The sequence below is a fragment of the Ischnura elegans genome, chromosome 5 (assembly GCF_921293095.1).
Source record: "Ischnura elegans chromosome 5, ioIscEleg1.1, whole genome shotgun sequence".
NCBI classification, from domain to species: Eukaryota; Metazoa; Arthropoda; class Insecta; order Odonata; family Coenagrionidae; genus Ischnura; species Ischnura elegans.
The window spans coordinates 119,850,427-119,877,326 of NC_060250.1; the positions used below are offsets into that span (position 1 = coordinate 119,850,427).

Consider the following 26,900-nt stretch of genomic DNA (forward strand, 5'->3'; position numbering starts at 1 on the left):
ACCATTTCCAATTGACTTGGAAAGGTGAAGAGTATACGTATAGTAGAAAAGAAAACTTGTGAAGGGTAAGAATTAATCAAGCCGCGCCACTTAAGGGTGGTTTATGCTAGGGAAACACAATGAGATTAACTATCCGGAGGGTAATACTGCATTCTTATGAATGGGTAAGTCAACCAAGAAATGCATCGCTGTAAAAAGAATCACCATGAACTATACAATAAAATAAGATCGTTCACGAATGTAAACGCCTCGTGGCACCATTTTCGGGCACGGATTGGGGTTTGATGTTTAAACAGACGGCATTTAAATGCACTAAATGTTTGTAAACACCGGCGAGGCACCTGCTAACCGAGGAACTCCACGCCCTAGAAAAAAGAGTGGCACAGACTTCATAAAGAGAGCGGCCCTAGCCTAGAAAGACACGGACGCACATGACTTCTGCACACTAAGCTAATCTATCAGGGGGAGTTAATTTGATGAAGACTGCATGACTCAAGGCTAGGAACAATCAACTTAAGCTAAACAGCTAACCCATAAGCTGACGATCAAAAAGTAATTTTTCACGAACCACCTACGGGATTTGTGTATCATAAGGCAGCCGGAATTTAAAAAATTAACAACAACAGGATGCAACTATAGAATATGTAGGTATCGATATGGAATTGTTTTAATACATGAATGTCAAGATTATCACGCCACCACAGTCAATGAGTCAGCCAGTCACCAGTGTCCGAGTGGTCTGTCTGATCCTGAGATGAAACGCACCATGTATCATTAGTCCCGAATACCACAAAATCCATCAAGGGACACCAAACAAGAGTCAAAATGATTTTCACTAACTTTCCTACAGCATAATTGCAATTTTGCACATTTTCATAACGTATACCTTTCCATGCATTCATCTTGATAAGTGAATTAAGGTTTAGTTCAGATAAATATTAACCTTAAAAAGTATTGAGTAAAATCACGATGATTAAGCACAATAACTATCCATATGTATGAATCACCATCGAAAAAACATTTTTGAGGAATGGGGTGCTCAAGTATCGATGGCATACCGACGAATAAAAGGATGAGGAAAATCATAGGTTGAATTTTTCAGCATGCATAATTTTTCCAAACGTTTTTGTAATATCCCCTGACAGCAGTGGCCCAGCGAGGGGGGAGAGGTTTTGGGGGATAAACCCCCAGACCTCAGAGAAATTTTAAAATTTAATCCATTTTTCTTGATTGGATAAATATTACTTATAGTGTAAGGATTAATAAAATATCCCCCAGAAAGCCGTAACACTCACAATTTTGAACCATTTGTCTAAAAAATTGTCAGGGGAGGGCACCTGCACCCCCGTATTCAATACCCACCAGGGTTAGTTGCTCCTAAACCCCCCCTTAGCCTTAATTCCTAGCTGCGCCCCTGCCTGAAGGTTCAAGACTTTCCAAACACAATAAAATTCTCTTTCCCAGGCTTTACAGAATAGTGACCAACCTGCCTTCGAAAATTTTCTAATGCCATCAATTTCTCATTTGTGAAAAAAGTACTAGTCTAATAAAATTCACAATGAAAATTCCTCAATCAACCAATAAATTCATAACAACTTAATCGGCTATACCTTGAGAGATGATGAAGAAAATTGTCCAGGAGCAAGTAGATGGAAGGACGGAAAAGGTCGGCAGGATAAACAAATATATTAATTCAGTTAAACAAGGTTGTAAAAGAGGAGAAATAGGAGAATTGAGTGGAGAGCTGCGTCAAACCAATCTCAGGATTGCTGGAACGTGATGATGCCAAGAGTTGAAAAAAATATAGAGGATAGAATCTTACAATATCTCAAAAATATCAGGATTAAGAGTATAAACAGCGCTTTCCAGAGAAACTTGAGAAAAGGAAAAGCTAGCTCTCCATAAATGTTATGCGAACACTACCACGTTAAAATGAGACTATAATTTATGCCTATGAGAGGAGGGAATAAATAGGGTTTTTATATAGATATAAAATGAAATGAGTAGAGTATGAATTGAAGAGGTAAGTCCATGAAGGAAGGGGAGACTGTCAGAATACTTCTTAAAACTCCATGCAAACCTACCATCATTGGTAAAATACTTTCATAATACATACATTTAAGGTGCTACGCAATCGCTGTGACAGGTGACAAAATCGTTCTGATAAAAGTCTATCATCCAGCGACGAAAATCTTTCACGCAAGCGGCAAACTACAAGGGAGGGTGAACCGTTTCTCTTCGTGCCCACCCTAACCCGGAATTCTCGAGAAGGGGGTGTGGACTTTGGACTTTCACAGAGGTTCCTAGCCGCAACCCTAGGTATAACCTATTTTCGCAAGGGTATTTATTATCTCTAGAAAATAAAAGTATGCATGCAGGCTGATGGAGAGTAGAAATCAATTAATGAAGGCCCACACAGCATCCATGCAAGATGGGAAATATGGACAAGGAAATTACCTCATCCTCCATCTAAAAGCGGCCCAAATCCATGAATCCTTCGGAAGATTTAAACATCTTGGGTTACATTGCTTAGAATGTCAATCAGGTTTAATGAACATGAATAGGAAATCCCAAAACCTCAAATAGAAACGACATGGCCAAAAACAACTGGGAAACATCATCACTAGCTCTATCTAGATCTTCTTTACTAAAATGGTGAAAATTATGGTAAACTGAATACAGGAATTCAAAAAAGTAAAGGATCGTCTTCGCAGGACAGTCCTAGGGCGAAACAAATGGTTGTCACTACACCTCGTTCAACAGGTGGTTGCGCCGAAGATCGTCGTAAAATAACTGTGCTCGGCGGGTGCCAGATGGCATCGAAAGATAAATAGTACGATCAAAATGCGATGCAAGATTTTGACTGAGTTTTGAGTGCCGTTTTTCAAGAACGACGGCCAAGTTAAGCGGATTTGTCTGCACACCAACACTTCCGTGTTTTCGAAACGGCGAAGTCTCCGTTGCTACGCAACAGAAAGCGAACGACTAAATATAAACTGGTAAAGTTCGAAGTTTTCTCCATTAACATTACGGTGCAAGCAATGATGTTTTATTTCATTTTCGACGAGAGGCGGCTAGAAGAACCTGTCAAGCAGGGGCGGCAAAGGGAGAATTAAGATGAGGACCCACGGGAAAGGCAAACCATCAGATACTATGCACAGCTCATATTTTATCTTATAAATATTACAGTATATACCCATATAAGAGGTACTTAAATGGTTAATACTAAAAAAAAACACAGGATTAACTGAAACCATTCCATACAGCGTGTCTCCACCAAATGGGAATGGACCTTTTAACATTCTATTTAATGATGCATGGAGAAGGCCGAGTAGCTGATAATTACGGTCGAAAATCGAGGAATACAAATGAGGGTGCTTTTGTCTCGCACATAAAATACTTTCTTCAAAACGAATATATTGATATGAATTAAATGATCGACCGAGACAGCAGTCATCGAAGGGGAAATCACAATTAAAAAGCAAAGGTCCCAAAACTTTCCACGCAGGTTAACTAAATTATGCAGGACCGGAGACAGAAAAATATTGAATTCAAATGAAATCCCAGGGTCCAGTTATGTGAGGACTAGACCAGGCTAGATTCATTTAACAAATTTACGGCAATGTGGGCCGCGTACAAAATCGCGGAAAAGCGGACAGCCGTGGTAACATAATAAACATAGAAGATAACAACGGGAAAAGAGAAATAATTTCAGGATCTTCAAACAAAATGAAAAAATTCATATGACAACCAGAATGATCGATACAATGCCGAAAAGGCACCCACCACTGCAATTTCATAGACGATAGGAGCGAATAGTACCATTAGCATGCGTGTTTTGTTTGTCAGTTACCGCCCCTCTTTGGCTACACCCATCAACAAGCGTGAGCCCTATGAGGGGAGAGTTATGTTTTTATCCTTAAGGTCGAAAGAGTTTTCAAAAACAAACCTTAGTCGAATTAAAAAAAAGTCTGGATAATGCTACAGCAGAACGCAAATCGATGCGTAAGGCAGTCAGAGATAAATATTTTCATTTCTCCGCCGCGTAGCAAAGTTCGAATACCATTTCAAACAGATTTTTTCACACGGATCTTTCCTGAATGAATGCCAAGTCAGAAAGACGACGTCCGCAGGATAAAGTGGGAGATAAATTGCTCGCAAAAGAGCAACCATAGGACCATGATAGCAACATTCGCCTAAGCAGTGAACCCGGAAAAATGGATGTTAGCTAATCGACACGATGTCCCATTAATGGTCACAGTACTCCGATCTCTGAACACACAAATCAGTCGCGCAAAATCACAATCTACATAAGATCTGATAAATACTCACGTTTTATTTCCGCAAGGAGGAGAACCGAAACGGAATTCCACGGTCGGCGTACGTTTCTGCTAGACGGCTGCCGCGCTTGCTTAAACCGGCTATTACACGCCAAGTGGAGATCTTCAAAACAACACACATTCACGACACCCATCCAAAGACATAGATTCGATCTAAAAGGATCGGCTAAGTTAACAAAATCACAACCACGCCACTTCAAAAACACTATTGACAATCCTCAGAGACAGCGTTTCCTCAAAAAGCACAACGATAATCTCAATGTAAAATGTTCAAGCACTGCAATTTTGCAATAGTGAATATGTTGTTTTCCATTAAAAATGTCAACGCTGCACTGAACACCCGCAAGGACTCATCGCTGCCAACACGTACGAGAACCAACCCGCTCGACCTCTCAGACGGAAAATGATCAAGCTAGTCAGCTGTGAATGCACTGACACGCATGGCAGTCAATCGAGTTCGCTCAAACTTCGGGTGCCTTCGTGCATCCCGCGGGAGAGCCCGAACGACAGTGGCGCGGCGTGAGGGGCGGTAGAAAGTAGAAGGAGTGGTAACCTAAAAGGCCACGTGCTTCAGTGCCATCTAGCGTCTATTACTAGAACTAGCAGTGTACCGCGTTGAGTCTGGCGCTGCTGTCGAACAATATGGAGGAAAATTTAAGCGCGAAAGGAGTTTTAAGTGTTATTCAAGGAAGCGACTGTAAAATGAGAAATATGTATGCATTTCTAGCTCTCTTAACTCGATCTAAAGGGTAAATGAAGGATCGATTTGCCATTTTACAAGCATAGACGGCCAGAAATATTGACATACAACTTCTATGAAAATGTTAACTGCTGCCATCCTGATTAAACATTTCGTACCTTAGTAACTTTAAGTAACATGCGCTAACTTGTATCCCGCTTCATGGATAAACATGTGAAGTGAATAAATATTTAGTGCATCCCAATTTGCCCAACTTAATTTTCAAGTTCATGCCAACTTACCAAATTTTAAATATAGCGACGAACTTGTTGACCCCAGGTCGATTTGAGATCAAAGATTAGATGATGTTAAATTTCTTTACATGAAACAAACCAATTACTTCCGTGTATTCATGTATCACACGAGTTTCGAAAATCCACTCAGTTTCACTCAAACCATTACGACTCTATGATACGATAGTTTCAGTTACTTACATAAGCAATTCCCCAGAAAAATCTTGAACCCCCTTTTCAGTAATATTAGGTATTCCTCATTTGATTGAATTTGAAACAACCTCCTTGATTCTGCAACTTCTTCCGACCTCTGCTGGAACAATCGCTGTCGAGCAGCGATTCACTACCTTTCGATTTTATATGTGGATTCGATTGTTAACGATTGTATCAAGTTCGATCCGGTCTTATCGAACCGAACAATGGCATGAATTTCTTTCAATCTAGCAGCAGAATGTTTATTTCGCTTAGGTAGTATTTGGTAGTATGTCAAATTTGGTAGCTTGTATCCTCGATATTCGTTCGAAATTTTGGAGAAGTGATGGCAGATCTGTTGACATTAGGCGCTTGCAGTATCTGCTATTAACCTTGAATTTGGTTTAGGAGTGTTCAGCTGGTGCCTTTTGATATATTAATATTTAAATATTCGTTCCAAGGTTGGAAGTGCCTTTGAGAAGTCTCAGTGCATATTGATACCTAGTTAATTTCTGTGGCATGTAAAATGTGGAGAAAAGATTTATCGTGTTAAACTAAGACAAGTTTCAAATGGCTGTGGCCTAGTAAGATTTTATGTATTTTAATTTATTTAAATGCATGAAATTCAATATTTGAGATTTGTCATGTATGTAACCAAATTTCTTATTATTTTATTAATACAGTTCAGGAATGAAGCAGTGGCTTGATGCTCATACGGACGCGAAAGCATCTCTGTTCACATTTAGCCACTGTATCACATTTTCTGATTTAAATGCGGACAAAGACTACAAACTTGTGATCTTAGACATCGGAAGGAATTTAACCAATGCAAAATTGAAGGTTCCTGAAATATTGCACGACTGTAAAGATCACTGTATTCATGCAATGCACTGTTAAATATTTTGAGGCATAATGCACGGTATGCAGCTAACCTTACATACATAAGCATTCTTTCAGCACTGTTGGCTAAATGTAGCCATAGCATTATTACTGCAACTTTTATGTATGCCCATGGGCAATAATTTGAGACACGCTGCTATGAAGTTTCTTGCAGCTGCATTATAAATCACTAACTGTTTTGAACTTTATTGTGCACACAAGCGGAGCAAGGCACTGATTTAAAATATTTTTGCCATAATTTTAAATTAATAAAATGGTCTTGAAGTGGTTTGTTAAGTTTACTAGGACTCATTTAATCATCGTTGAAACTCCAACAGAAAGATTCAAACTTCACCTTAGTAGTTTGTGTCATTTTGCTAGTCAGATTTACATTTTCAAAACTTTTCATATAGCATTCAATACAACCGTTTCAAAGCCATTTCGGCACTATATATTACACATCTTCATATATGTTTTCGTATCACAAAGAAACTCCTAGCTATGCATTTTCCATAGTATTTTTCTCCATCATTTATTTAGAATTCCCACTTTCATACCAATTTTAATGGTTTTGCAAAGACATTTAGTTGACTTACTTAATTAGGCATTTCATTAAAGAATTTCTAGATCATTTAAATAATATAATTAATAATGTGGGTCAAGCATTCAAGAGGTTAACCCTTTCACTGCCTGCCCGTTTCAGGTGGGATGTACGAAGACTGCCAAGCCTACTCTCCGGAATTAGCTACATTTCAGATTTAAAAATTTTTCAGCTACTTAATTTTATTTAATACGTCCAGATTTTTTTCCCAATTCTTGAGATATATTTGCATCTTATAACCATGAATAGATTATGGGGGTTTACATAAATTACAGCCGTTGAAAAGGCCACAATCACGAAAAAAAAGTGAAATACTTCGGGCCGATAAATTAGCCCCTGGCCGTTTTCGCTCAACCAGCGAGGGCCGATATATCGGCCCAGTGACAGTAAAAGGGTTTAAATATTAAATTAGCAGTTTTATATTTAGCTATACTGTAGAGGCCACTTTGACATGAATACTTCCAGTATGGTGGAAGGTTATTTTAGAATTCCACCGGGTCAGGTTCCCCAACTCAATCTCGGCTGACGTTTCGATGTACGAGTTGCCCAAAATCATCAGGCATGCCCTCGTACATTGAAACGTTGGCCAAGATGGAGTCGGAGAATCTGACCTGGTGGAATTCCCGAATAACCTTCCACGATTCAATATGCCGGGAAAGACTGCGATCATACTTCCAGTATTCTTTGTACAGTCATTATGCCTTAGATCTTTTCTTTCCCTTATTACCATGAAAGGTTTCTACCGTTCCTGACTATATCCTCCCCACATCTCAATTGGTTCCTACCCTTTTCATGGCACTCTCTTTCTTAGATGCAATTTCTCATATTTTCAGTTTGTTCATTACGCTTGTTTTAGATTTATGGATACATAGTTAATAATATTGCACTTCTTCCACAAGTACCTCTACCTCTATGAAAGTTCATGGCATTTATTTTTCTCCTGTCCTCAACATCCTCACAAAAATTTTTGAGACACCAAATATCCCCTTGTAGTCTGCAAAAGTAAATGCTCCTATTGGAAGCCTCCATACAAGTCGGATAATCTGCCTCTATACTGAAAGAGTAAATATATGACTGAAAACAGTAGAACTAATGATAATTGGTGACTGAATGATGTCAGGCAGGTTTTTGTAGCTGCAAATTTCCATGCCAAATTGGCTGAAGAAAACTTATCATAGGGCACCTTTTTTCTAATGAATATCTTGGTGGCTAAAGTGATGCATTTTCTATTTGCATAAAATTCCTTGAAAGTGATGATTTCTTTTTAAGAAATTTTACCATCTCATATATGTTTCTTTAACTCCCTGTAACTTATAATTTGGATTTTTTATAGCTGTCATTATAACATCAATCATTTACATCATCCACCTCTTTCACTCATCTTCATTTGAGTAAAACTTTTGAGTAAGTTCGAGGAAACTACCTTTTATAGGTTCCTCCTTGTAACCACTGTAAAGACAGTGGTAAAATTCTGTTCACTCTGCCACTAGTGATGCAAGTGGTGACTTTTGTAAATCCATTAGCCTGGTAGGTGACAACACATTGAGCGGCCATCTGCTGAATCCTATATTGTAATATTTGTGGGTTGCACTAAATAAAATAATACCATCTGCTTTGTCTTTGTCCATTGTGTTCTTGTGTTCTCTTTGTCCCACAAAATGCACATGATGCACAAGCCCATAATTCAACATGATTTGGCGGCTCTAAGAATGTTTGTAGTCCCTCTTCTACTGTGACTTGAGTGTTACTGTGAGAGAAAGGGAGTCATTTTTTGCCTTCAATGAATCAATTAGTGAGCAATACTTTCATTGGTTCATTTATTGTATTGGTAAAAGTGCACCGTTCATATTAATTGACTAATGAAAATAAAGAATATGCTATAAGAGTTAATAATTACTTTATATTTCCTAATATAGGTATTTAAGGCTACTTCACTTGTCTCTGAAAATAACATTGCGGATTTGCCTTCAGGACTTGTATCTTTCTACACAGATTACTCCGTGCCTAGAATTCCAGGTGAGATGTCTCATGTATCATTCATTGCACAATTATCAAATAAATATACATACACATGGGTATCATAAAGCAAGTAAACAGTACTGAATTGTGTAATTAAGGAAGTTGAAGCCAATGAGCCACGAACCTTTTAAAGCACTTAAGAATGCTTTAGCCCTTCTTCTCTTGTGACTTATTACGATGGTAGATATAGAGCCATTTTTGGTCTTCAATTAAATTAGCTCTGTCTCTCTCAATGAAAGACATGGTAAACAGCTGTAGGTAGGGATTAGAATCTTTCCGAAAAAGTCGACTTTAGACTACCACTTCAACCTAAGACTCGGCAACTTTGAAAGTTGTTAAGTCAATTAAAGAGTTATGTCAATTTTGTCTATGCAGTCCAAATGCAGACAAATAAATATGTCACTGTTACTGAAATTAAGGGGAGAATGTATAAGTTATCCTGCTGAAACTGTAAAAACATTTACTTTAAATGGACCAATTTTATTCTAAACAAACAAATAGTTTCCAAAGTCAAAATATGCAAACTGAGTAATTTTTTTAAAATCCAGCAGAAATAAAAGAAATAAATCTTTTTTCTATCCAAGTTAGTTAAGATTGCAAAATCACGAATGCATATTGCACCAATTGATGCATGAATAACATTTTTAAATCTGGGGATAACTTTTCTTTCTTTTAATATTTCAACTTTTCCTTTGATTACCATCCTCTTGAAAATAATTCTGTTTAAAAGCTGGGATCATCATCTTCTTAGTCGTTAGAAAGAGCCAGAGAAGTTTGTAAATGGCATCCCATTCACTCATGCCGCCATGAAATGATAAATTATTTCTTTACGTATTTCAGCATGAGGGCCGGTTTAAGCGATAAGCTAAGAACACAGCCGTGTAAGGTATCAAGCGAAAGGGTGCACCTAAATACTGGTTTTTAAACTCTAAAAATATCACACTCAACATATCAGAGCAAGCACGTTTAGAAGTCAATGAAGTCTCAACCCTTATTCCTAAATTATTTGAATTTGTTTTAAATTGCATCCAGAGAGAATCCCTACTTCATCTTAGGTTTTTTGGGGGGGTGGGTCGGAATTTGTTCACTTGCATAGAAAATGGCCTTGATCGTGATCTACTATGAATCCGCTTTCTAAAAATAAGCTCTCAAATGAAGCATGTAAAAAATATAACTTGTAGTCATACTAAAGCCTTAAGTCAAAGACAAAGGCTGACGTGGATTTAATTTTCATAATGAAGGATTTTATATCAAAATTTATTGTCAAAATTTGGAGGTTTAGCAAAGGTGGACATTGACTTGCAAATCCCTATGTATATGCAGATGCTATGGTTCTATGCATACATGACCTCTTTGCAGGAGTGGATGAGATCAGCCCAAAAATTTTCCAATAGGAGCACAGTTTCAACGAGATACCTTTCAGTGTATGTATAGAACGTTGCGTATAGGCACATTTAGGGGGGGAGGGGAAGGGCACTTAAAAAATAGACTGGGTTATGAAAATGGCCCATATATTAAGTTTACTTTTGTTTGATTTTTGTGTTACATAGTATGGAGATGAAGACTGTATTTCATAATTTCATGCAGTAATTGTTTGAATGTTGTTCTTAATCCTAAATATGAGAAGACCATTTGCCTTTGGACCCATATGTGCCCTCTCCCCAAGAGAAAAATCTTGGATCCTCCTTTGATGTTACATTAGTGCCATGCAAAATAACTTTGATCTAGGAAGATATATATTAAAGAAAAATAAGGCACAAGAGAAGAAACTGGGAAGTTATATCATGGTTCCACATCACCCTTTGATCTTGAGGACAGTTAGTATTGCTCTAATGATACTTTTTAGTAAATTTACTGAAAGAATTGAGGCAAATTTTGTATAATAAAATTTACTGTGCGTATGTTTTATGTCTTCAGTGATACTCATTCTAGAAAAATAATATTTTTGTTTCATGAAAACATCTCAGTGCTGTTAAATGGTTGAAGCAAAAGTACAATGTTCGATTAATTACTATAAGTGCATATTTAATATGAAACTAATAAAAGCATTTTATATTGCCCATAAGAAGTGGAGAAAATTTCTAAAAAGTTGGCCGAAGTTAACTTTTTGGTGCAACTAGTCGACTTTCATAGTCAAATTCGACAGCTGACTTTCGCGGAACGATTTCAATCCCTAAATCACCTATGCTCTAAATTTCTTGACAGCTACAGTCGCTAGAGAATTATAACTTGGCGAAGTAAGTTTCAAACTTCTCTGAAGTGAAATAAAAAACCAATGTGTTCATTTATATAATATGAAACTGATATTTACCTTATCGCACTCTACATCAGTGGCGGATGTATGGTTAAGCCCCCCCCTTGGGTATCCAATTTACCCTGGATGGAATGATAATTTTTTTTTCAGTACTCCACTACTGCTGGAATATTTAACCCCACTTAGACCCCCCCCCCCTTTGTCCCTATCCTGGATCCGCCACTGCTCTACATTATCATTTATTTCCTACTGGTGCCTGTTCTGTTCTACGGGGTTTGAACATCTGCTGCTAACATTATCCAATTTTGAAAAATCATTATAAGAATGCTATATCAGTGAACAATATTTGAGATTACTGTAATTTTGATCTGGTTTAGAAGTCTTGTGACCTGCCCTTTTATCCACTGTCTTTAAACTGGATGGCTCCAGCAATAAAATTTAAAAAGATGATATTTTAACTTTGGTATTTGAGCGCCTTGACAAAAGTCAATGCATTTTGCACCAAGTGTTAGGTTCATTTCGCAGACAGTGTTAGGTCTCTCTGTGCTGCAGTTTGATAGCCATAATCATATGAGTACTTCTTCACAATTGTGGGCCATCCACTTTTACTGCGGGGAGGGGAGAGGTTAAATGGAGACTATTGCAGAAACCATTTTAGTTAATAAGTGTATGAAAATACATATGTATTGATGTTTTTTTTCAGAGCTACAAAACATCAAATTTATTCGATCTTCAACTTCAAACTACATATTTCGCATTGTATTATAGGTTGATAAAGGTCCCATTTGCTTGCATCTGTTACATTTTTGTGAACTCAGGATCATGTGTGACCACTTGCTCACACTTTTATTTCACAGCCTCATATAAGCCGAGTGCAATTTTGAATCCTGAATAACATTTATCACCTGAACTGTGAATCTAACCAAATTCCTAAATGTAGTGCTTAGAAGTCTCAGGCTCCTTTTGTAGTGGTTGATATTGAAATATAATGGCACCTGAATAAAATGTTTCATAAAAAAAATAAATGAATCTTTGTTTTCTTTTTTCGTATTTTCAACTTTGCAATCACTCATAATGGGACTATTTTTAGTTCTAGGAGTTGCCAGTGGACCACATGTTTACCTATACAAGAACCTCCGGCCATTTTTCAAATTCACTGTGCCATCAGAAAATGCTGATTCGACAGAGGCAGAGGTATGGGGCCAAGCGAAGGAGGCACTTGAAATTGCGAGGGCAATGGGTAGTGACTCCGAATTTTCAGCGGATGCTCTTGTGGAGATGCTGAATGGGTTAAAGGTCAACATTGGAGAAGAAAATTTGACAGCAAGATCTCAACATCTGCTCTCTCTTCCCAAAACTGAATGGTCTCAGTTCATCACAGAAAGCAGCAGTGCTCCTCTGAAGAAACAGGTGCCATATTATTGCACATATTGATTGTGAATTTTCTTTACAAATATCGGGATTCCTATGGAGCAGTGGCACAGCGAGGGGGGGGGGGGGGGGGTTTGGGGAATAATAACCCCCCCCCCCCCCCCCCCCCAGTGCGCGGAGAATTTTTTAAGTTTAATCCATTTTACTTAATTGGATTGATATTACTAATATAATAGTGTAGGGATTGATAAAATGTCCCTCAGAAAGCCGTAAAACTCACCATTTTGAACTATTTATCTTAAAATTCCCCAATTTGTTAATCTCCCACCTACCGCTTATCCTGGTGGGTATTCCATACCCCCACACACCCCGGTATTAGATGCACCTAAACCTCCCCCAGCCTTAATTCCAGGCTGCGCCTCTGCTATGGAGTGCATGAAATATTTGTTGTTCACTTATAGGTAGTTATTTTGCCAGTTTGTGCAGAACATATACTTAATTATGGATTCACATTACCATTACTATGCTGGAAATTTCAAACAATTCATTTTGGGGTAGTGCATTAATGCGGGGGAAAGGATTTCAGATAAGGTTTTCGATGCCGCAATCGGTGTGTGCGAAATTAAGTTAAGTAAGTTTCTTGGTAGGATGACACTTAATTTTGTGGAAAAAAAATGAGTTTTTACCAAACACTATGCAGCTGTTTGTTCACTATTTCAGCATACCAAATTTTTGGTGGAAACAAAATTATTACTAAGTAACAGTTTCCACCAAAATGTCATGAAAAAGAGGTTGGTTTAGATTGGCCCAGTAATACCTTATGTTTCATGTAGAAGCATGGGTGAGATTTATATTCAGGGATGCCGACTTACAAAAAATATTGGGGGGGCCCAAACTGGGGATCTTGCCCTGGTAAATTTTATAAGTAGAGAATTTTAAGTTTTTTAAGCATTTATAAGAGTCATATGATCAACATTAGAACCCTAATAACTCGAATCTCGATACCTGGACACTCCGGAGAAAATCGACAAGCCTGACACATTTTTTCCTCGCGCCCATAATGAATTTTTGAGGGGGCTCGGGCCCCCTCAGGCCCCATGGAGTTGACGCCACTGTTTTTATTGAATTTTAAACTAAGTTTGGAGTATACTATAAATTAATAATTGGAATTTGTATGCGTAGTGATTTTAGCAATCATAATTTCTCAGTTCTTTGAATTTGTATTGGCTTTTTATGATTTAAGAAACAATTTGGGGTTAAGGCCAGGATTTCAGTGAAATTCTATACTGTGCACATACCATTGGTATTGTGAAGGGTACCAAAATTGAAACTTAAAACTCATTCAGTGTTAGTGGATGGCTACCATTTAGTTTTCCCTGAGTACCAAATAGTCTTGGTGTACCACTGACTACGTACTCTAATTATCCTAAAATTTTACTCGATTTTTGTGCCATTTTAGTTCTTTGTACATAAGAACTTAGGTTTTGGCCGATTCAAAATATTTTGCTGTTTGTTTCATGGGCAGAGTTTAGAGTTTTATGTTGGGGGGCCAGCAATCCTGCTGGTAGTTTAAAGGGTCTTGAATACGCTTCAGTAAAAGGGGTCCCGAGGGGTCTCCCTTGAAAAATTTATTTAAAGTAGCTTCAGAAATCAGCATTTTAAGGACTCTCTAAGAGCAAAATGTTTTGTCATTTCACAGGTTTTGTAGTTTTTTCGGACAAATTATCATTTTAGCCAGGCTCCTGCTCCCCCATGGTTTGCGTAAAGGGAAAATCAGTCAATAGATATTAAAATAAGTCTGATAGGAGCCTACTTTTCATGGAAAACATGATTCTATCTGTTTAGTATTCATTAATATAACTATGTGCATATGTAATACCCATGCTTTTTCTGCTTTTAGACAGTAATCTGTTGCATTACCACCCTGAAGAAGGCCATGCGAGATGACGATTCCCCATCATGCTTGGTGATAGCTACTGAAAATAGGCATATCTATATTTTGGATCCTGAAGCATTTACTATTCTGGAAGATGTGAGTAGGAGTCTTCAGTTATACTCGATACATCATTTCACCTGAAAAATTAGCACTGATTAAAATATTAATGAAATAAATGGCATATCCACTGATGTAGTTGAAAAGTTGAAGTAATCATGGCATCAGAGGTGGAAAAAGCTCTGAAAATTGAAGAATATAATATTTCTCTGAGCTTTCTTGATTAATTTCAAATTATTTTTTCCAAGATATAATTTGAGATAAAATTTAAAAAAAAGGATGCAATGATGATCCATGAACCTTTGAGGAAGAGAATCTATTTTTTTGCTGAAAAATTATTACAAATCCAAAAAAAGTCCCTAAATTTCTGTTGTATGTGTGCAGTATGATAGAAATAAATTCTATCAAGGGATGGAGATTCAGATGATTGCAATTTGGGTTTGGTTTTGGTGAAATATTATGCCTATGCTTCAGTTAGGCCATTTTTACGATTTAAAATCCAAAAAGTAAGTTCAGCCATATTTTGATAGATATAAAAATCAATCAGTATGGGATTTGTGTTTATTTCATGTGAGTAAACTTGTTGAAAAATTTTGTTCTTCATGGGGCTGTCTCTGGGCACCTGTGAATGGTGTTCAGATTCTTCTCCTATTATTGAAAATATTCTTTGATAATTTTGTGTATTTTCATTTCAAGATGATTCTATGAAACTTTTACAATTCACAAGAAAAGGCACACAATGGCAGGCCTGACTTTTATGATAAGTAATCATCATCATAAGGAGATACATATCTGAGGCTAAGTTCTAACAACACATATCTCAAATTCGGCCGGTTTGAGACTGGTATCTTAAACAAAGTGAAATGACATTGAAAAAATAAAATGCCAGCAAAAAACAACTCTTTGTTTGCAAATGAATACTTCTTTTTCAGTTTTATGAAATTTTGGTTTTTAATTTCAGCATACAAGTAAAAAAAAAAAAAATAAATCATTTTTTTGCTCTCCTGAAAAGTTGCTATTTTTGAGATATGTGTTGTTAGAACTTTGCCATCGATATTTGTTTTGAATATGTGTCATTGCAAAAAATATTCTTGAATCATTCCTGAGGATAGTGCTTACTCTTAGTAATGGCTTTTTGGATCGACTGAGTTTGACTAGGCGAACCCAATAAATTGTGAGGGAAGTGCCACTTACCCCAAATAAACCACCAGAGAGTAGGGTTTACTATCATACCCAGAGGTACTGAGGGAGGGGATTTCTGGGAAGTATAGGATAATGCAGTTCTTAATTATGAGTTCAGTGAAGATAGTGAGGCACTATTGTTCATGAATTATGCTTAAATAATTTTTTTCGTGTTCGTTTCCTACAGTGTTGTAGCCAGGAATTTTGTTTGGGGGAGACGGTGGGGGGGGGGGGGGGGGGGGGGGGGTAGAAAACCATGGGGGAAAATTTTTGAAAAACAGGGTACAAAGTAATGGTTTTTAAACCAGTTTTAACACTTTTAATAATCGAAAAAAATTCATTTGTTAAAGAAATATTTTTTAAATTCATGATTTTTCAATATTTCATTTTCTTTTATGAAGGAAAATAATTGTGTTTTTATATTTCTGGGGGGCGAGACCCCCCTGGCTACACCACTGGTTTCCTAATATAAAAGAGTGCCTCTACATGGGGGTAAATTTTGGGTGTCATCCATGTTAAATATCAAATCTACCTGAAGTGCAAAATTGTCAACCTCTACAAAAAATTTCAATCTGGCATTGAGAAGAGGTGCCAAAATTTTTCCCTTTAACCTCTTTCCTATGGTTCATTTCATATCATACCATGTCTTTATATTGTGTATGTATATCGACTCTCCAATTACCTAATGCATTTTTAATGCCCCTGTGTCTAATGCTGTTTCCAGATCAAAGTGAATGATGTTTCTGCTTCACTAGCGACGTCAGGATTATATGATGTGGATTATTGTGTGTTCAGTGCCTGCAGAAGTGGTTGCATTTGTGTTGCTGAGAGGGGTACCAAGGAGGCTGAGCTATTGATTGCTCCTGGATCTCTTATCCTGGGTTTTGTCATCGTTCCACCTCCTTCATCGAAGGCTAATCATGTTGATCCATCTACTCGTGCTCCAGCAGAAGAAGAAGTTAGAGTTGGTGCTAGCATTGTTGTGGCTCTGAGTAATCAGAAACTGCAGTCATATTCTCGACAGGTAAAGTTTGAAAAGATTTAATGGCTTTTTTTTATAAGTGTTAAACTACTGGTTGTGGTGCTATGCAAAAAATTTCGCTGGTCACCCCAGACTATCCTCATTCCTCATTAAACCCCCTTTTTCTTTGAAGTATAAGACTAATTACTCATAAGTGTATTCATGAACCTTTTTCTCTTCCTCCTCACCGTAAATTCATTTTTTCAAAATTCAAAATTCATGGGGATATTTTGTGGTAGTCAGAGCCTCTTCTCTTTCTAGACAGGTAGTCACTGTATCATCTCTGTCTCTGTACTTGCTTCATCCACACCCTCTATCATCTCCATATCTCTTCTAGCAGCTGCCTTTCCTCCCCCCTACATGTCAAGAATTTGCTTGTTTTTTCATTTCATTTCCTGTCTCTTTTCGTCCTCCTTCCTTAGTTTCCATTTTCCTACTCTTTAAAAGTTTATGCTCTGTATCAGACTGCCTTTTCATTGCTCTCTCTTACTTTGTAATTCAATCTGTAGGTTGGTTTGGATAGGTGATGGTAGAGCTCATCCTGGGCTTAGCTACTCGATTTTGCATTCTTACATTCAGAGTATGGTAGACAGTTCCTTTCTCTGCATGACCTCACACTTCAAGGATTTTTGATTTCACACAGGATATGAAGCTTGGACCCTTAGGTTTGCTCTCCCCACTCGGCTACCTTTCTCCCTTTCTTTTCAAAAGTGGATGAAAATGCTCTCATCACCAATTATTCATTTCTAATAATCTGTTTTGCCAATAGTACATCCTCCGGATACATACTGTGAAGGCTAATAATGTATATTTAATAAATTCTTTTTTGCATTCTTATATCCATTATTTCTTGAGATCCTCATGTGTGACTTTGACTTTATGAACTAAACAAAATTAAATGACTTTATTTGTCGAATGGTACTTGAGAGTCATGCCAAGTTATTGCCTCTACTCATTTCAATTTCTTAGTTGACTAGCCACTTTTTCATGTCAAAAAAAAAATCATTTTAAGTAAATGACCTATATTAATACAACACAATTTTTTAGAAATGTTAAAAATGAGAACATGTGATACCAATGTAGATGTGTATCTATCTACTTTTTTCAGTCCATTTAATAAACTTGCCCATTGCCCCAGGTCCAACAGGAATGATATATGTATTACAAGAGATATTTTGCGGAATGGATAGGTATGGGAATTGATTTTTTCCCTTTAAAAAAATAGCACTTTAATAAATATGTGACGAAATTCCGCTGGAGCATTTCCTTTTTACATATTTTTAAATGGCAGCTGTCCCTTGCCCTTCTTCCCTTCCACATGTCCATCTATGATTGTTTTCATCTGTAGAAGTATAGTAGTTGGGGTGGTCTGGGAGGTCCAGACCCCCCAAAATGTAAAGGCACAAGTATTTTGCGTCACAAAAGAAAAACCAAATATTGAAAAATCATGAATTTGCAAAAGATTTATTTGAAAACTAAAGTTTTTTTGATTATGAAAAGTGTTAAAATTAGCTGAAAATCCTCAACTTAGAACCATGTTTTTAAAAAATTTTCCCTCCTGGGTTTCGACCTCCCCCGAACAAAATTCCTGGCTACGCCACTGATGTATATGCACTAATAAATAAATGGTGCGCGATTGGAATTTTGATGCGTTTGGAATCAATCCTTGTTATTAATGGCAATTTTGTTTTTTTTCTCATTTAAGGCATAAGCTCTTTCATAATTTCTGTCTTCTACAGGGAAAAAAGTATTGGGAGATAATGCTGCCTTCTCATGCACGGGCAATAATCACTGTGCCCTTAATTCACTTGGGACTGACTTTGGTTGCTGTGGCCCTTGCAGGTGGCACTGTGAACTTTTACCACGAGAAGATGCTTGTTGATGTCATGAAATTTCAAGAAACTGTGTCCGCTCTTGCCTTTGGTAGCTATGGACAAGAAGAGAACACGTTGGTGGCTGTCACTTACAGTAGGTGGTCATGCCAATAGCCTCAGTAAAACTTAGGCAGGTGCTGTTTGAAATGAAAGATGAAACTCCTAAAATTTTTGTTTTAGTCCTCAGTTTAAATATTTTCTGTGTACATATTTGGAATAAAAATGAGAGCAAAATGAGAAAGTCAAATACTTATTTGGAGTATTTGATATCTTTTAAATGTCAGATAGGAAAATGAAGGAGCTACTTTCAAAATAAAAAAAGCTTTGAATACAAAAATAGGGTAATTAACATTTATTATTCAAAGATTTGGCTTTTATAAATTGAGGATGTGTGACGTCTTTGTATGTATGTACATATATTTTGCAAATGTGTGGTGGGTGGTGGTGGCAATGTTTGGTGCACGTATGCCTAAAAGTTTGTAGAAATGAATAGTTTCATCTTAAACCTCCATTCTCCTTTTCCATATGGTTCCATTAGCGATGTATACAGCCAATGTGTAGGTTGCAAGTGGATTGTTGCAAAAGATTGGGCTCAAAAAATTCCAGCTTGCTACTCCTCATGAAAGAGCATCTTAGACCTGCCCCTTAGGTTAGGCTAGGAAGGGGTGCAGCTAAGAATTAAGGCTAGGGGGGCTTTTAGGTGCAAAACACTGGGGTGTCTCCAATTACCGCCAGGGTAAGCAGGAGGTGCAGGGGCCCTCCTCCAGAAAAATTTTCATATAAATGGTTCAAAATGGTGAGTTTTGTGGTTTTCTGAGGGATATTTTATTAATATGTACACTATTCTATAGGTAATATTAATCCAATTACGTGAAATGGATTAAACTTTAAAATTTCTCTGAGCTCTAGGAGGGTTTTTATCCCCCAAAACCCCCCCTCGCTGCATCACGGAGGCTAGGAGCTAAATGCATATCACTGTTAGCTGGGTTGGACATAGGTGCACACTACACATTAGGTCGGTAGAATGTATGACAGCCCAGAGCTCAATGAAATTTGTATGGATTAATTCTGGCAAAGCAGTGGGGGATACACATGGCGGGCAGCCCCACAAAGGCCCTTTGTGGGGCTGCCCACATTGTCGAACATTGCAGAACCACAATGGTAACTTTTCTATATCATAAGATAGCATTGTCTTGTATGTGTGTATAATAAGTTTAAATTAAACTATCTTAAATAATCTTGCATGGGACTTGATTATTTTTCATTACAATAAAAGTATAGGTAGCTCAAAATATCTTTTTAACCCCCCCCCCCTTGAGTTTTTTCTGTAATGTATCCACTATTTTTGGCAAAGTGAATGGCTTGAGGGTGAAATGGTTACTCAATAGGGCAGACTATGTACTAGTTAATAGGTTTGATATTATAAGTAAGGAAAAAGGTCTTAGGTCAGATATTTTTTTTTGAGTAAATTGTTAATGTTGGTGTCTGTGTACAATACATATTCTAGAATAGAGATGGGAGGCTGGGGAAGAGGAATGTTTCATAATATGCAAAATAGAGATTATCATAATACAGTATATTTTGGTTAATTGTGTCAGATCAGGATCAGTATTTTCCTGCAGCTCCATTGTGTAAAGCATTCAGTGTTGAAATTCAACTAATAAGACTCTTTGAGGAATGCAGTGCACTTTGTTCTTTTATATACATATTAGTTATACCATAGAGTAAGAATATACTTACTGCATGGTTATACTGTGATTATCAAGATTTTTCCCAGGTAAGCATTTGCTCCTTATATCCAGTGGCTAAACTACCAGAATATTTTGTATGTTCAAGGAATCTTATTTCTGTATGTATATAAAGTGTTGCATATATTCATTTTTAGCAAGATGGTACAGCAGCCCACCTGAGGTACTCAATTCTTGCTTTAGCTTGGGTCCCTTGCTTTTTCCTTAGGGCTGGTGAATGATTAGTTCAAGTGAATTATTAGCCACTTATAAATCTGTGTATTAGAATGTTTTACTGAAGATTCTGTGATGTTTGAATTATCAGGTGGCATTCTCCATGTGAAAATTCTGAAGCGAACTTCTCGCTTTGGTGTTGAAGTGACTGAAGATGGACAGCCAGTTCCGCAGAAAAGGCCTAAGGACCACAAACTGTCCATCCCAAAAAGAACAAAGGAATTTGTCGAACATGCTGCTAAAGAAAGGGATAATGCAATTCGTATGTATCCAACTGTATATCTTTCCTCTTTATCATAATTTGATATTTTTTTTAGTTAATGCTTTTGAAAGCTTAAATAATTTGTGGCATAAGTTCAATATTGATTCATTTCAATTAAGTTTTCAATTGGGTATAATTGTATGGGCAAAGGATTATTTTTAGCAAGATGAGGCTGAATTGAGGGAAACTTGATGGTGACATTTGCTTGAACACATTTGCAATCACTGCTTAAAATTTCATCGTATGCCCTAGTGGCGTAACTAGGAAAATCCTATGGGGAGGGATTGGGAGTTTTGGGGACGATAGAAAAAGGATAGGAGGCGCCGCTGCAATGAGAGCACAACGATGCCTCCAGGGAAAGGATAGTGGTGGAAGGAGTAGGATTAAGAAATCACTGTCATTAGGGCGGCGTAGGCCACTAATAGTGAAACCATAATTTAATTTTCCTACGGAAAGGAAAGATTTTCTAATGGAGAGGAAAAATCCTATGATTTTTCCATAGTTAGCTCCTCTAGAGACAGTGCTATGCCTCCTATTGTGGCTTCTTCTGTTGGATTTTCTGGTCATAATATGTGCAAAACCACTTGACCCTTTGTTGACTCTTAACCCATTTGAAATTAAGTAAAGCCTCCATGAAAAAATAGGGTAGTTTCCTTCATCAAAGAAAACAAAAGGCATTGATTGCGATTCGTTACCCACAATTAGTGTATTCATAACATACAAATTATTTGGTTTTAGAAATCCCAGTTCAGTTGAATGGCCATGGTCAAATTTAACCGCATTTGAAAAAGGCATTTGGCGCCCATGCACGTGACGTCACATGGACCTAGTTTCTATACGAGTAGATAGGAGTTTTACATCGTCTGAGATTACCAATGCATGCATGTCTTAATAATCACTTATTAACACTGCCTAAGGTCGGAAAGTTTCCTTTGTTTGATAGGGTATTAATAATCTTTTTTTAAGCCAAGCGCTACCTGCTAGCAGTGTACTCTGCTACCTGCTAGCAGCCTGCATCATATCAGCACTCAAAGCCTCGCCTCGAGGTCACCTCACACGCCGACAGCGGGAACCAGAATGATGTCACACGCGTTTTCCTAGCATTCATACTTAGCTGTCGCGTTTTCGCGCACTTGAAAATGTTCACTTTTCATTTAATCGCTAAAAATAGATATCGTCATTTAAAAATCTAAAAGCGTGAAATACGTACTCCAGGAGTAATAATCTTTCCATTTAGGCAATAAAGGAAAATAGGAAACCATCCTATTTCAACAGAATGGGAAAATGGCAACTTTGTTTTAAGGGAGGTCTGTCTACAGGGGAGAGTTGCTGGTTGCGTCATTGCAGGATGACACTGCTGCAGTGGATTAATGTTGGGACGTATTTAAAATGACAAGAGAAACTGACTGTGGCCAAGTAATGCAAGCCATGGCATATATAGCCTCTTAAAAGACTGAATTACTCAATGATGGATGCAAATTACAGAAGAACTTCTGGAAGAGTGGGAGAGCTAATGTTTTGCACATGTGTAGGTGGACGACCAAAACTGATTGGGAGAGATGTTCAGAAACAACTTTGTGCTCCCTCCCCCTTGGAAATCAATCCAATTAGTGCAATGTCTGGATTTTCCCTGTACTGCTCCAGTTGATTGCCGATCTTAACCTTTCTAAATTATTATAATATTCTAACCTTAACCCTTGGGCTGTGGGATTCCATGATTGTAGCTGCCAGACAGTGCAGAAGAGACCCTCTGTACAGGAGACACCCCCTGCCACAAGAGCTGGTTTTGTAGAGTCAAGCCCCTTAGTGATCCTTATGGTGAGGGAAAGTGTCCAAGTGCAAGATATCCAGGTACCAATAAATTTTTTGGATAAATGCAGCAATGTATAAAAGTTCCCGCACTCCTAGGGGTAATGCTTTGTTTGATGTGCTTTTGATTCTCGTTAACCCTTGGAATCATAAGAAACAAGTCTTTGAACCTGAACTTCAATGGGCCACCCTAACATCCTACAAGTGTATGCCACCCGTATCGGAGAACCAGGGAAATTTCTTTCTGACGATTAATGACACCATTATGGATTTGGAATTTGGCTTCATTTTGTCAAACAGATATGCTTCCTGGAAGTGTCAAATCCTCTGATATTTCCCCTCAAAACTATTCAGAATGGGTTCATTCCAGTACATATCTCCATTCATACCTTCTGTTGACGACCTCTAACACTCATGGAATACATGTGATTGGCCATACCTACTCATAAGTTTGTCTGAAGATGACAAAATATCGTCACTGATTATGCACCCTATATACCTAAATTCTGAATTTGTGGGATTCATAATGAATTAATGCCTTATGCTACACTGTTATCCCCTAGCCAGATTCATTATGCAGGATGAGCTGAAAGATGATGAAGTGAAAGGCATTGTAGGTCTTGCTTGAAGTCCGGCTTCTGAGGTTGTGCAGCTTGTAGCAATGCTCAATCAAATGTACCAAAACAAGGGCATAAGTCACAATAAAGATAAGCAATTTAGACAATGCTGGATAGGGAAGTGAAACTGCATGTAAAAATGCTGGGAAATAATTTGCAAGTGAAAAATTTTGCAATAGAGAGGTCATTTTCCTTACTGGAGCCCATGTACAGACTTACAATTTGTCATAGGTAGGTTTTGTAATTATAGAGCTTTCTTGCAACAGGTTTTTCTCCATGCATAACAAATGGAAAGGGCGTGGGACCTCGGCTATGGCATTATCATATGGAGGTTTTTGTAAAATTTCGGCTCATCATATAAAGTTTTACATTTTCCTATAATTTTCCCCCTCTTCACTTCTAACTCCAGGTCATCGTCTCTGTTTATAAAAATGTCCAGCTGAAATCATTCTTATACACATCTAAGCAATTTATTAACCATATTGTGTTTTATTTTATCAAGAGATGAAGTTTTATTTTGCAGAGATACATCAGACATTTCAACGTGATTTGCTTCACATGCGTAAGGTTGTTGACAGAGCCTATCAAGACAATGTTAATAAATGCAGGAATGTAACTTCAGCCCCAGACAACCCAAAACAACTAAAATTGACAGTACAGGTAATTAAAAATTTTTTGAATTGACATTCCTCTTGTTTTTAACTGATACATTTTGTTAAAAAATTGAAGAAAAACTAAAATATTTTCTATTTTAACTTGCATATTAATTCAAATTTAAAATTCAATTAATTTCAACCCATTTGCCACCTTCAAACTTGCTGTTTCTTACTTAGTACTTATAATACCAATAATATGACTAAATTGTTTTGATTTGATGATGCTTCCAAATATGTACATATCCACAATTACCAAAAATTGAAGTGGCTTCATTTATTCAGTTTCAGTTTTCATGTTTGGTAATCAAATGGTGTCATCATTTTCAGAAACTACAGTGGAAGAAAAGAAAAAGTGTCATAGCTTTATCAGTGTATTATATATTTTTGTATAGGAGTCAAGTGTCTTCGCTTCAGCTTCAAGAAAATATGTTGCTACTTCAGAAAATCACTATGTAAATATTTTTCACTTACATATACTCAGCAATATTGCCTTTCTATTTCCTGCTGATATCCACTTCCCATTGAACAAAAAAATTAAGTGACATTAGTGGAAATTCCAGGGTGGTTCTGAAGAGATTTCTAGGGCACTCAATGAAGCTTATTGCCTAACAATCACACAACAATCTGTTCATTCAATACGGTTTTGAAGTAGTCCATTGCACAATCGAAGCTCTTTGTATTCGTGGAAGAATTCATAGTTTTTTTATATCTAAACCTATTGGGTTGGGTGACATTTAATGTGAAAATGAATGCCCCAAATTTACATCGTAATTATCCCTTTGGAGGTGCATTGAAAAACCATAAAATAGGCTGAAAATAGAAAAATATCATTGTCTCTGGCTTAAATTTTTGGTTTTGGGCATTTAGCAGTGATTATGTGAGATGTAAGATGGAAAGAAAGTCATCATAGGGACTGCAACATGAGTGGTATGTGGCAAAAGCGACAGGCAGTGCTCTATAACACACTCGGCCTAGGCTGATTGAAGAAGATGGCCCTGAAAGAGATTAATGTGTGCCAAATCTTTATTTGCACTTTTCTCTTCAACCATAAACTACTTAGAAGAAAGTCATGACACTTTTTCTACCTAACTCAAAAATGCCTACACCATTTGATTCCCAAGCATCACTTTGGCAATGCCTCATTGTAAGACCTATGTATGTATGTTGAAGCTAAATAAGAACATAGTAGTTTTTATGTATTATCTGGAGTTACCTGAGGGGTGGTTTTCCACCCTTACTTATCAAATCTGATGACTATGTGCATCTTTTTTAAAGATTCTCACAATTATAATTGAAATTAATTACGTGCAATTTAAACATTCATAAATAAATTATCTTTTTAGCTGCATGGCCTGGGACCGGTATTTAAAGCCATGATGACCTTAGAGACTATTTCACCTGATGCAGTTCAGGACATTGCCTTGACTTTCCATTGGGATCCCAGGATTTATTCAATTGATCAACCATTTATTAAGGTGAGCAATACTCAACAGTTGTAAAGTTATTTAAAAAATCTTATATCAATATGAAAAAGGGACTTTTGCCTTTTATTTAGGTATTCCTTGTTGTATAGTCATGTAAGCTGAAGTGGCACTGGTGATTCAAATGTTTAATTAGCTTTGGTGTATGCTATGTTTCATATGTGCCACATGAATGGTAGTAAAATTCATATTATGTAATTGCATTAAAAAATTCCCTGGGCTCGGAATCAAACCACAGTCCAGAGATGGTTACATAGATATTAATCAGGTATTTATTTCACACCATAAGTTATCAAAAATTTTGTCTCTCTCTGGGACAACGACTTTCATTATTCTTTGTTATGTACATTCTAAAATAAAAGTTAACTAAGGGTATGTTTTTTTCCTTTAAATATCTTGCATTAAGTATGAAAAATATCACATGGAATATGAAAGTCTCACATGAAATATGGTGGTAACAGCTATAACCTGTTAAATTTTGTGTTGGAAAAATTATTCCTAAAATTTGCCAAATTTTGGTATTGAAATATGCCAAAAGGTTTGCCATTATTTTTGCCATTATGCATTCTATTCTCATTTTTCAAGGCATTGCTCCTTCTCGCCTAGAAATTTTCCTCATGTGTGCTGTGTCTCCTTTTAGTTCTCACTCCCTTTGAATTGAAATTTGGATGAACTACTTTGTGTATAATCTGCTGTAGTATATAATTATTAACTAAACAGTTTTTGTGCTTAATATGTATTGCCTTTGACTGTGACACTAAATCTAATGTGAACCAAATTTTCCTCCTCTTGAACAGGTTCCTTATCTAGCGCCCAACTTCCCATACCACCTTGAAACTTTCATTCGCCTTTTGACAGAAACACCAATCTCAGACAAAGTGACAGTGATCGTTGTGGATACGTCTGAAGATACGGTAAAAGTCGGGAAAAAAGAATCGGTGACATCATTAAAAGGCTCAAAGAAACCTAAGAAAACAAGCGGGAGGCGTTTGGCAACAATCATCACCACCATCATCAACATGCCTCTCAGTGAGGACGGAGCTCCACCTCCTGGATAATGAAGCAGCCATTTTTTACCCTCAAATTCATTTTATGAGGGTGACCATCAGTGGCGCTGACTCCATGGGGCCTGAGGGGGCCTGAGCCCCCTCAAAAATTCGTTATGGGTGTGAGGAAAAAATAGGTCAGGCTTGTCGATTTTCCCTGGAGTGTCCAGATATTGACATTCGAGTTATCAGGATTCTAATGTTGATCATATGATTCTGATAAATGCTTAAAAACTTAAAATTCACTAATTATAAAATTTCCTGCAGCATAATCCCCAGTTTGGGTCCCCCCCAATATTTTTTGTAAGTCGGCATCCCTGGTGACCATGTTAATAGAAGTTAAATGCACTAATAAATGGTATCTATACAT

At 37.2% G+C, this 26,900-nt stretch overlaps 2 protein-coding genes across 3 annotated transcripts in view; one reads left to right on the forward strand and one right to left on the reverse strand.

Annotated features, from left to right (window-relative positions):
• LOC124159476 overlaps positions 1–4,769 on the reverse strand; it is a 333,447-nt gene extending 328,678 nt beyond the window's left edge. Inside the window, exon 1 of the mRNA XM_046535302.1 lies at positions 4,333–4,769. The gene's annotated coding sequence lies outside the window, so the exon portion shown is untranslated. The remainder of the gene's footprint in view (positions 1–4,332) is intronic.
• Positions 4,770–5,722: 953 nt separating this feature from the next.
• LOC124159477 (Bardet-Biedl syndrome 1 protein homolog) lies at positions 5,723–26,659 on the forward strand. Of its 2 annotated transcripts, XM_046535307.1 has the most exons (12): positions 5,723–5,780; positions 5,966–6,088; positions 6,188–6,344; positions 8,901–9,000; positions 12,348–12,667; positions 14,529–14,660; positions 16,528–16,827; positions 18,564–18,792; positions 20,751–20,921; positions 23,871–24,007; positions 25,347–25,478; positions 26,282–26,659. In XM_046535307.1, exons 2-12 carry the CDS (start codon positions 6,075–6,077, stop codon positions 26,540–26,542), a joined length of 1,953 nt encoding a protein of 650 aa, XP_046391263.1. In that variant the 5' UTR covers positions 5,723–5,780; positions 5,966–6,074; the 3' UTR covers positions 26,543–26,659. The 2 variants fall into 2 exon arrangements, with proteins under 2 accessions (XP_046391263.1, XP_046391264.1); XM_046535308.1 differs by lacking the exons at positions 5,723–5,780; positions 5,966–6,088; positions 8,901–9,000 and having other exon boundaries at positions 6,340–6,423.
• Positions 26,660–26,900: the final 241 nt, after the last annotated feature.

Excerpts from the sequence above, each read along its gene's own strand:
- LOC124159477 (XM_046535307.1), top strand. Across the intron at positions 14,661-16,527 it reads CATTTACTATTCTGGAAGAT|ATCAAAGTGAATGATGTTTC; the intron begins GTGAGTAGGAGT and ends TGCTGTTTCCAG. Across the intron at positions 18,793-20,750 it reads GTTGGTGGCTGTCACTTACA|GTGGCATTCTCCATGTGAAA; the intron begins GTAGGTGGTCAT and ends TTGAATTATCAG.